Raw genomic sequence first — 12387 nt, 5'->3', positions numbered from 1 at the left:
CACTACACGCCAAAAAGTATTCATCTCTATGGATTTTCTCTTGAAATATTGCCACCGAAGAACCTCGGAGAAGAATAGATCCACCCCAGTATCAAAACTGCCAGGAATTCGGCCACACAAAAGCTTATTGCAAGCTACCAAGCGTTTGTGGGAACTGTGCGATTTGTACTCAACATCAAGCTGCAAAACAAACAAAGAATCAATCACAAGGAAATGTAGCAACGGTGGTGGAACATTATTGAGGAAGCTCAGTAAACGCTATTGTGAAATAAAAAGGCAATTTACTCCGAGCTAGCATTCCAAACTACAATCCCCCCATCATAGTCGTACCCAGCAGCTACATACGCAAACTTATTGAAATAAAATCTTGAAGAGGGACATTAGAAGGATGGTTACATCATCCTCGCAATCCTTAAACCAATTTATAAACTTCATGTAAGCAATGATGCAGGAACCAGCTCCCAGCCAATTGCAACGGTTTCAAGTTTTGTTCAGTAAATGAGTCTATTAAAAATCTGCCATTGAAATGCAAACGGTATAAACGAACATAAATTCGAACTGCAGTGCTTCCTCAATAATAACGAAATAAAAATCATGCCCATCTCTGAAACGCAGCTAACGGATAAATACAATTTTGACATTAAATGATTCACATTCTACAATACGAAACATTCTGAGGATAAGGTTCATGGTGGTACCGGTATCCTTATAAAATCGCGTCTAAAACATGTGTCCGTGAAAACTATTGTATCAATTACCTGCTAACAACATCTATTCGAGTACCAGAAATGTCCTATGGAATATCTATATTATTAATCTACTACCCTCCAAAATTCAAAATTAGTTCCAAACAATTTCGACTCCGGGCAAAATTTTACACCCCCCTTTTACATGTATGGGGACCCCCCCCCCCCGAAATTCAACCTAGATATCACTCACTACATGTCTGGGGGTCCACAGTTCCCACCTTTTCACCAAATTTCGGGTCAATCGGTATAGCTGGTTTTGAGAAAAGTGCTTGTGACAGACAGACAGACAGTGAACCGATTTTAATAAGGTTTTGTTTTGTAAACAAAATGTTTTTACACCACCCAGTGAAAAACAAAAGTTCAACTTCCGCGATGCACACCCTCATCTAACAAAACGAACCTCCGCTTCAGAGTTAAAAATGCTACTCGTATCATCAGAGAACTTGATCCTAGAAAGTAGGTGGCCATGGCAAAATGGTCAAAGAACTCCTTCTCTACGCTATCAAGCACCTGCTTAAGATCTTTGACACGATGAAATGTATTAGTTACTTTCCGAATATGTGGAGAACTTCTGTTAGATTTACGGTTGCAAAACAGTGAAAAAAATCCGACGCTAGTAGTATAATACCGCCCGATAAACCTACTTCCTACTTTATTAAAAATATTTCGAAAACTGCTAGCACCAAAGATTCTATCATTCCCAACAAGTCGCAATATGATCCCCGACCATTAATTCGACTATCGAGAAAAACATGACAAGGCAGAAAAATGTATGTATCGTTTCGAAAATAAGACAAACTTTCAATAAAAGAACATATTGTTCTGCCATCTTTCTCGATATTGACCAGCCTCCTTCAAGTCCTATATAAAAGGTCGGTCGTTCCAGTTAAGATACAAAAGCTTGACATTAAAAGACAGTCTTATCAGAGCAGGTGTCCTCCAGGGAAGCCTGCTTGGGCTATGAATGTATATGATAGATGTTTCCAATCTTTAGTTGAAGATAATCGACGTTCGCGGACTAGATGGTGATCTTCTGGAATTTGCGCGAACGAGAGCAAAAACTGTCACGTTACGTTTATTCTGAACCAAAATCGTGAACACTTATTTCGTTAAATGGAATCAGCATTCCGCAAACTGACAATGTCAGATATCTTGGCGTCCACCTCGATCGACATCTTACATCTTAAATGAGACTAAAAGTAAAGTATCTGCCTGTTAATCAATCAAAATTGTAATTTATCACTAGATAACAAGTTACTTTTGTACAAGTCAATGATTAAAGCCATCTGGACGTACGGAATTCAGCACTGGGATGTAACAAAAGCAGGGATAAATTTATGTTTCTTTTAGTCAATAAGATCCGAATACATATTGCTGGTTCTGCAAAATTGGAAGATACAATAAAAAATGAAGTTGAGGAAAAAAAATCTTTGGTAAGAGTTCTCATATGGCTGCCCGCATTGAATTTGAGAATTATCAAAACTATTTGAAAATATAAAGTAGTTATAACAGTTTTAGTCATTGAAAATCAGCTTGCAAGTATTGCGACTAAATCACAATTTTTCTATTTTGCACTATTCCTGAAATGTTTACCAACAGTTTTGAAGATTTCCGTAAAATATCGGCTATTGTTTGTCTGTCCATCTGTCTGTCTGCCGCATACACTTTTCTCGAAAATGGCTTCACCTGTTCGGATTTTAGGTACATGCATTGTATTGTCTATACTACACTGACTGAGTTGAGTTGAATACATTTTTCTCGAAAGTTTGCATAAACTATATCAATATAAACGGCTTCTCTTGCCATTCAACCCTTTTCGATTTTCCCCACCGCCCATCAATTTGGTGCATTTTATCGAACCCCACAACTCATGTGGTTCTCCGTGAGATGCATATTGACCAAGTGCATTAACTATAAATAGAGGTCATTGTTATTTGATCATTTGATTGATTTCTGCGGTTATTTCGAATACAAAATTTTCCACCCCCGAGAAAGAGTGCCACTAATTGTCAGTCATGTCAGTCCGCGGACTTATCATCTCATGTAGCACTTGTCGACCCCTTAAGGGGGTCATCCCGTGTGAAGGCCGTTTTTTTTTGCCTTTTTTTGAAAAATTATTTTTTGGACTGGATAAAGATGGAAACGTGATTTTTTTACCATATGTTTATTGATATCTCTAGTATATGTGATAAATTCAGCTTGATATCGTAGCTAATTTTTGGAATACGTGTTGATTTATGCACCCATCTCCAAAAAAAGGTGTTTTTCTGCTGCCACGCTGGAGGGCGCTGTGTTCTTCTGAGGAAAAAAAACTAAATGGCATTTTAATGTGGACAATATTCCACGGTCCGCAAAATAGGATAATTAGAAAATATTAAAAGGTAAATTTTTGGTGGGCTTTTAAATTTAATTTTTTGGATTTTGGTGTCTGTTTACGGCTTTTTTTATGAATAAAAAAAAACTACAAGTCCGATTGCAATTATCCTAGTTTGCGGACCGTAGAAATATGTACTAAAGAAGCCGTGAAAATTTCAAAGAATTTGGTTGGATAGATTTTGAGCTATGGTTGCAGCCGATTTTCAAGATGCAGTTTCGAGAAAAATGCATTTGAAAATTTAAATGTGATTATCAACAATAAAATTTTAGCTCACCATTAATATGCTATACCTGATCCATAGAGAGCACCCTCCGTTTCTTCAAAAAAGTCTTGTAAGGCCGATTGTTGCTCTCTGGTGTCAATTGTGGCTCTTTTAGCGAGGTCAGTCGATCGTCGTTCGGACCGCCAAATTCGCGCTTCATTATGGCGGTCGGCATAAACCTGACATATGTGACCAACTTGACATCCCATTGTCACTAGGATTTTGAGAATGCCATTGAATCCTTCATTGAAAATAATTACAACCAGAAAAGTGGTTATTTCTACGACCTTGGCCCCAGAATGAAGGTGTTTAGGAGCGAAAGTCCAGATCAATGCATTTAACGACTCATTTGTTTGAACTGTTTGAACTTCTTCAATCAAAGATGCCTTCTCGTGGTGAAAACTATCCAGTTCTCCTTTAGCTTCCGCTTTGTGCCATTTGCACCAACTGTCCTCGCCTGCTGGACAATTTTGATGCTGAGAATTTTCGTCTGTAGAACATTTATGGAAGAAAGTTTCCCAAATTTCTTGCTTCATTCCTTCTATCGAATTTGCGTGTGGATGAATAGCCAACCCAATATAAATAAATATAGTGAGGTCCTTATCAGTAAGTTTTCCAGCCCCTTTTCAACCAATGCCTTTGTGATTCTTCTTTGCATTTCTAAGCCGCGTTCCCATTCTTTTCTCGACATGTCCTACGCACTCCTTTTTTACTACTACGCATATTTTATTATTTGCAGAAATACCGGAGAAAACTCCAGCAGAATCCAATATACAATATACAAAACTTGTCGCAATTGGAACATCCATGTTCATGCTTGCTAAAAGTTTCTTTGCTGATGTTGATGCGAAGTCCTTTTTCTTCTCTGATAACTATCGATTCCCATGAAATACTCGTTTTTTAGTGCAAGCATGACGTTGAACGTTAAAGCGATCTCCCTTCGTACGATCCATTTAAAAAAAAAATCGATTTCTCCAACCCAACAGACGGGATGACCCCCTTAAACTCGGAGGTAATAAGTTGCCTGTTTGCTCACTAACCTGCATATAAAAATAGAAGCTTCACACTTTCAGATTCAGTAACTGAATTGGACTCAACCTAGTTTCAAAATAATTATTATATTTAAATGAAAGTGAAATGAACGATTCCAAATTCTATTCTCGGAAATCATCAGCAAATTATTCAAATATGCACCTGTTGCGACGGACAGATTCCGATGAATTTGCGATGGAAATATAACGATGAGTAATCATAACAGTAAGAAGAATAAAATCATCCATTTAAATTCAAGGCCGAATAAATTATAATTTATATGCTTTTTCATTGCCTGGAGAAACACCATCCAAAAAATATTCTTTCTTCCTCATTTGATTACATAAGAGGCATCTTTCCACTACGAGATGTTGGTAAGTTATTTGATTGTTCCATTTCCTAAGTTTTGTTAATTTGATAGTCAACAAAAAATCTTATTCGATGCCATATCAACTTCCTCAAGCTGCTGAGTTGGATTTCCGCAGAAGAATTGTTGTTTAGACAAAAAGAAGTGTTAAAAGCAAGCATTTTTGAATTTCGTCTGGCTCGAAGTTCTTTTATGTTCGCTTTATATAATAATGGACAAAATTATTCTACTGTAAAGTGTATTTTACGTTTCTGACTTGATGGGTAAGAATTTGCATAAGTGGAAAAGGGAACAGCTTTCGATGGAGTTGCCTGTTCGTTTCTTATTTTATGGTTGGTTGCATGCAAATTACATTAATGGTTTGATGATACAATTAATATAGAATGTTTGAAAAAATTAACGGACCGCATGTAAAAGAAGTGGTTGAATGAAAACAAAAAAATGCTAAAAAAAATTTTTGGTAAAAATAATTAAATGAAAATGGAGTATTTGAATGGTTAAAAGATCACTGAGTTGCTGTGCAATTCTTCCCTGCTTGTAGGATTAGATGGACAAAAATGCTAGACACATTAAACAATTCATTCCTCGGGGCGAGCTATCTTTTAACGGATATTGAGAGATTATCTACTCTGCTCTATGAAACGATAAATGGCCAGAGGAGGATAAGGATCACGTCGGGGATAGCATAGGGATCCATTCGAGGGCCGGGCCTCTGGAATGCATCCTACGAAAGTCTACTAAGATTCGACATGCCAGAAGAGTCGCGCGGAGTTGATTATGCGGCGCTTGTTGCCGGACGTTCTGTTGAACAGGCTCAAAGTAGACTTGACACGTTGATGCGATGGATAAACGGATAGATAATTACTAATGATTTTGCGTTTTAAAAACCGACGCAATCATCTTGACCGACCCTGCGTCTCATAAAACTCCGCGAGGTGACTACAGAGTCAAAACAAACAAATACCTTGACTCAAAGATGATCTTTATCGAGCAAATCAAAGCAGCAGCGGACAAACCTGCAGCTGGAGTCGCGGCCTTAAGCCAGCTAATCGCAAATGTTGGGGGTTATATCTACCAGGACACCTCTTCTTATGGGATCAGCGCAGGTATGGTCCATTGGCAAGGAGATGTAACGTAAGTGCCTTGCTCAATTACAGAGACGGGGATCTCTGCGAGTGGCGTCTGAATATCACGCTGTCTCTGAGGTGACTTCGATAGTGATCCATGCTAAGGAATGTAAAGCTTTCTACAACCGCAAGGCAGAAGACTTAAGAGAGGTGGTTGCCTGTGAAGAACGTAAACGCAAACTAACTGAATGGCAGATCTCTCGGCAAAATGCATCAAGAGAAAGATGGACTACGTGGTTTATCGGTAATTTAGATCCATACCTGAATTGAAACCACGATGAGATTGATTATTTTCTTACCCAAATTCTGCATGGGCATGAAGTTTTTCAGTCTTAGCTACACAGGATTAGGAACTCACAATCTCTTGATCGTGTATTCTACATAGGAGTGGTGGACGATGCCGAACACACCTTATTTTCTTGTGGAAGATTTTTCGGGCGGATGGGTTTTGAGAACCTGTTACATTTTTCGGGGCATACATTTTGAGCCCTCATTCCCCTATGCTTCACCCAATACCGGAAAAGTACTAATCAAATCTTTTCATTTGATACCCTACATGATCGTATTCTGTGAAAAACACTTCCCTTGTATGGGGGCCACTCACCATATGTAAAGGGGTTGACAGACCACATGTTTCCACCAAATTTTGTGACCAGACTTCAGCAGCTTTTTTTTCGGAGAAACTTCCTGTTGACCCGATATCTCGGTAACGGTTCATCTGAAATTAGAATTTCGAAAAAGTTCGTTATAATATCGTATCTGGACGTAGGATTTGTGAAAATGCTAACTTTTCAAGAAATAACGACGGTTCTAATGAACAAAATTATTTTCCAGTTGTTAAATTTTTAATTTTTTTAGTTAAAAAAAAGTAATTTGAAAGAAATAACAAATTTTCAAGGTTGACTATCAACAACTATCTTGCTCAATTTAATGGTAACAAAATACTACCCCTGTGTCCGGATGGTTGAGTGCTTAGAGGACTAAGCTGTTGTACGGAAGGTTTCGGTTCAAATCCCACTGCTGGCACTGGTATTTGTAGCATGGCTTGACATCAAACTGCAGTTGACTCAGCTGTGAATGAGTAACTGAGTCAAATCAGGGTAATAATCACGGGTGAGCGCAATGCTGACCACATTGCTTCCTACGGGGTACTGTAATCCTACAGTGCACCGTTACGGTCTTGAATGAAGTGCTCTAACACATTTCAAAGTCCTAATCCAAATGGATTGTCGCGCCAACGATCATTATTATTTTTATAAAATACACCCTCTACTGAACATAGTTATTCAGAGCTTCCCCTACAAACTAACTAGCCTACTACCATATATATAGACTATTATCATATTAAATAAGTAGTATAAATTTGGTGTTGATTTGATTAGTAATTTTTTAGTAATGGTGTTCACTACTACTGGAGTTCTGTGGAGGTGTTTGCTCAGTTAAGGGAAGAAGCCACATTAGAAGGTTTATTTTGCGATATTTTTTTGGTGAGAGGAATTGATGGAATTCAATCAAATTTGGACACCACATATATTAGTTTTATTTTGAATAGCTTTTCAGAAGTTTTTTTTCAAAAAAGACATAGCTGCGGGACGCATTGCGACTACAATTTTTTATCTGAAACCAAGAGATTTCATTTTATACCTTCACTTATTTTCTAAGAATATGGAGTTCAATGCAAGCAGAAATAATAAAAATTAAAAAAAAACTCTAAGACGGCCTTGGCTACAATTCTTGTTCGTTTAGCGAAGCCATTCGAAGCTCATTCGGACCAATAAATACGAGCTTTATTACGGCAATCGACATAAATCTGGAATGTGACTTATCATATGTTTGACACTATAATTTCCGAACGACTCCGAATATCGAAAAATCACTTTCCCCATATATTCTACACTATACCTAGATACAATTGATGCTAAAAAAGAAATTCGATTCCGCGGATCCGAAACACGGAATGACCCCCCTTAAAGCAATATGCAAATCTTCTCACAAGTTACATGAAAAGGAATATGAATCTAGCAAACTGCTTCACGCCATGGTTTATAGGATAACACAAAGAAGATATAACAAATCGGTAACTAAAGATCAAAGATTTAAATATGCACTATTTTTTATAGTCCATTTACATGACGAGTTCGTTCTGGAGAGAACGTTATCGAGAATAGTAACATTCTACATATGATATCTCAGACTATAGTAAATTCACATAAAAGCGTCAATTTGAACTACCATAACTTTGTTAATAATGGCATCATCCCTACTAAACTTTTTAATATCATGTCAGGTGATACGCTTTATATTTTTAAGCGGACTTCACCGCGAGTATATATCCAAAATGCAAAATGCTTCGTTCATGATGCTACCTAGGTAGACGTAAGGCAGTGTCTAATGAGTTGCCTCTATTCTGAACGAAATCGTACGCCGCCTCCGTCTTTACTTTAGAGACACTTCAAATCATTGTAGAGCAGTGTGCAGAACGCAAATCTCCGCTCCATCTGCTTTTCAATTTCGTGAAGGCTTTCAGCAACATGAAAAGAAAGTATATTTAGGATGATCTAGGATCTAAGGTGATCAGAACTGACAATGTGAAGAAACTAACAACAATTGGCAACATATGACAACGTAAAATGTCACGTACTGCATTGTGATAAAACCTCGGACTAATTTGAAATTCAAAATGAAGTCCGTCGCCGATACTATTTCTTCTTGTAATCGACGACATAATCCATGATCTCGTCGAGTCAACCTGAGATGAGACAATATAAAATGAAGAGCTTCGTCGGTGGATCAGATATCAAATACGAATCGAAAGGTGAAAGTGACAGTAACACATTGATAAACGATGACAATTCTAAAACCTAACCTTTGATCAAAGAACTTTTGGAAAACTGAAGTAATTGGTGATTTGAAATTAGCCTTTAAGTTAATATTTCCTTTTTTTAGTTCTTCTGAGTTATCACAATCTCAGCAAATGGCGAATTTGACCTAATACTAGCACTAAGTGCCAAGCATTTAGGATTAATCCTGCCTATTTAACAGACAAAGGGGCTCTGGTAGTGGTGGCAGGTGGTAGGTTAGTGAGAAAATCCGTCGAGAACTTCCCGCAACATCGAGTACGTATGCCAAATGGTGTACTTCTGAATGGTTAGAACCAGACTGTGTGAAAGTCCGAGGGCATCAAGGAAAGGATTAAAGGATTTAGGCACAGGTGACAATATTACGGGAACTAAAACCACTTTCTCGAGATGCCAAATTTCTTTGATTTCTCGAACAGTGGCTCATAAATCACCTTCTTTTCTGTGTATTTCTGCTCAATGTTACTATTATGAGGGCAGCAACACCAATAATATACGCGGAGCGCCTAGTCTTGTCAACTAACAGCACGTCGGCCTTGTTGTGTGGTAATATATGTGGCGATGAGTTAGAACTAGCCGTTCCTCCTGTAAGCATTATTATCAAGTATTGCCTAAGGCTCATATCGGTAAGCCGGACATGTTTCCGCGATCAGCCCATGCTTGTATGAAGGGTTTTGATGAATTACCTTACATACAGCATTATGCCTGTTCGTGTATTGCATCACCGCCATAACAGTGTAGCCAGAAATAAGATGGTACAACGTCTCTAACGCCGAACCCCACATTCTGCAATTGTCGTTCTCCACCCACTCTCTCAGTATAAGATTTTTATAAGCCCAGCTGGCGACCACGCCGTACTGAATGGCACACACATGTAAATCCCTCTGGCTTAGCAAACAGCTCCCCTGTACACAGCCTTCTGTTGGACAGATGCAGATCAACAAATGGCTGTCAGAGGCAATTCACGTGTTTACCATGTAGAACGATCCTTTAAGTTGCATAGAGTCAACCTGCAATCTGCCTTACAAACAGTCTGCTCTGTGTTGTAAAAATAACCAACCCCAATACCATTAGACTTTGTATGATCTATTCGGAATTTGGACATAGTAGATTATATCCGCTGCTGGATGTTTTCCAGGTCGGTTTTCGTTCGCGGTAATATTTCGAATGCATAAACCAGTGCAGGGATAGCGATCGCATTCAGCGGGTTTATTTTATTCTTCCCCAGGAAATGCGATTTCAGCAACAGCTTCACACGTCGCACGGAGTTCGAACAGCAGAGCATTCTTCAGATATATATATATAGATATATACAGAACTCCTAGGTATTTTCAGAAGTCTGTCTCGATAATAGCTAGAATGTGGAGGTCACTAATACTGTGTCGGGCATGCGGCCGATGACCTTTATCGATGGATTGAATTCCACCTTGCCTAATCCACATTCCATCAGAGTATCACGGGTAAACATGTCTAAAATTCGCAACAGACTTCTATCGTGGGCATCAACTTGATATCATCTAAGTACGTCAAGTGTGTCAGCTCACACTTAGCACCTAAACAATATTTGATTGCAAAACCATGTCCACTAGCATCATACAGTAGCCATGATTGGAGCTTCAGTGCCATCCAAAACTAAAGGGAAAAAGGAAAATGATCCGCCGTATATGGATGGGTCCTGGAGTGATAGTACCCCCAGATGAATGCACTGATAAGGAGGTGTGCCACCCTTTTATTTCTTTCGCCAACAACTTTATCAGTTTGGAATCAATGCGATAGAGATGTAGGACATCGATTAACCAGGTGTGCTCGATGCTCGATATCTTATCAAGTTACTAGATCTAGAGAGTTGGTCACTATTTCTCTGCTTACAGATATACACATATAGATATGTATATGTATATATTGAGGTAAGATTGAAGATTGGATTTAGTTCTAACCCGGTAATTTAGAAGACCCAGAGAGCTGCAAAATTAATTTCTATGATTCTGATATTAATTGAGGTGAAGGTCGTTGCAAATGCATAACAACCATGAAATACAAAAATACGAGAACACCTAAACCTGAAGTAAATCAATCTACGCATCTACAGTACAAAAGAAATAGAAGTAATTCGCAAACGGTTTTGTCAGCTCGTTCATTTCCATATGTAAACAAGTCGGGAAACCGGAAGCTGGGCGCTTAAGGTATGAAAGGTTTTGTTTGCTTCTTCTGTAAGTATATTCGAGTGTAGAACTATCCCATTTGTACATAGCCGTTATGTTTACGCATTTAGCATGTCAGATTTAGTATTTCGGATTGTAAATTTACACGGTAAAGACAAGTTTGAGCTACTATAACTTTGTTATTAATAGCATGATTTTGATCAAACTTGAGGATAATATGCTTCATATTTATCTTATACTACTACCAAGTTCTATAACTCTGGGATAAACCTAAGGTGGGGGGGGGGGTCACTCAATTTTCCAAAAAATATGGCAATATGCTATTATTAACTTAATTTGAACAGATATCGATATGGAGAGTATTTTGAGGCCTGGGTACCATATAAAGGCAGTTTCATGAATTTTTTCAGATGTTTCAGTTGTGTTGTTTCTGAGAATGGGTCCATTAAAGAAATCATCCCTTTCCAACCTTCTCACTCCTCGCTTTTTTAACAAATCTCAAAACGGCTTCGAAAAGTACTAATCGAGACTTTTCATTTGATATCCCACATGAATCGGTATAGCCGTTTCTGAGAAAAGTGCTTGTGACAGACAGACAGGCGGACAGACAGACAGACATTGAACCGATTTTAATAAGGTTTTGTTTTGCAAACATTTTGCTGGCATATATTATATGATAGATTCATCTTGCGTCAATTTTAAATAATTTGGTTACCAAGGATCTCAGAAACTACCTAACCCACATATCTGAAAGGAAATATGGTGGTCCATGCACATGCTATGCTTCAAAATTTTCTCTACACCGATACCGGTTTAAATAAAGTTAATAATAGTATACCACCATGTTTATTATTACTATATATTTTAGAAATTTTCTGGCAACCCTTCTTAGGTTTATCATAGAATCATCAACTTTTGCAGTAATATATGGTATACAACAGATGGTATTACCAAGTTTGGTTGAACTCGCGCTATTTCAGAGTTATAATAAGTTGAAATTGTGAATTGTGAAACATAAACATTACAATTTAAATTGGGACAAATAACAATTCAAATATGGTTTCATACCTGAAGTGCTCAGCTTCCGGTTACCCGACTTGTTGTAAAAAAGAAGAAGACCGCTGCCCGCATCTAGATCCGATTTTTAGCTTCGAAACAATCCTTCCACCCTGACTATAGGCATTTCCAAAAATATGTGTAGAAACTATAATAATAAGATTAATTAAGTTCGGAACAAGTTCTACAAATTTCTTATTTCTTTCAAGTAGTCAAGTAAATTAGCTTTTAAATATTTCATACATTCGAGTTCGCATGTAACATGCGAGACGAATTTATTAAGAAAATAATCGAGAATTTAAGGTAAAATTTAGCCTGTGTATATCATTGATTACATCACTGATGTAAACAATACTCATCCAGTTATCGTAACGCATTACACAACATAATAGTAAAA

At 37.8% G+C, this 12387-nt stretch overlaps 2 protein-coding genes across 10 annotated transcripts in view; one reads left to right on the top strand and one right to left on the bottom strand.

The window, feature by feature from the left end:
* Window positions 1-12387, top strand: part of LOC119647545 (sushi, von Willebrand factor type A, EGF and pentraxin domain-containing protein 1) — a 209427-nt gene that overhangs the window by 143208 nt on the left and 53832 nt on the right. The window lies entirely within an intron of this gene.
* LOC119647564 overlaps window positions 1-12387 on the bottom strand; it is an 86401-nt gene that overhangs the window by 68245 nt on the left and 5769 nt on the right. For 4 of the 9 annotated variants that reach the window (XM_038048562.1, XM_038048587.1, XM_038048569.1 and 1 more), the window contains exon 2: window positions 6519-6632. In XM_038048562.1, the coding sequence (XP_037904490.1) occupies window positions 6519-6546 (28 nt within the window). In that variant the 5' untranslated portion in view covers window positions 6547-6632. Of the gene's footprint in view, window positions 1-1917; window positions 2130-6516; window positions 6633-6862; window positions 6986-12002; window positions 12139-12387 lie in introns of those variants that run through there. The other 5 variants (XR_005248905.1, XR_005248908.1, XR_005248907.1 and 2 more) reach the window with 3 other exon arrangements.

This window comes from Hermetia illucens, chromosome 1 (assembly GCF_905115235.1).
Source record: "Hermetia illucens chromosome 1, iHerIll2.2.curated.20191125, whole genome shotgun sequence".
NCBI lineage: Eukaryota > Metazoa > Arthropoda > Insecta > Diptera > Stratiomyidae > Hermetia > Hermetia illucens.
Note: the sequence above shows the minus strand (reverse complement) of the source record. Positions and strands in the feature narration are given on the sequence as shown.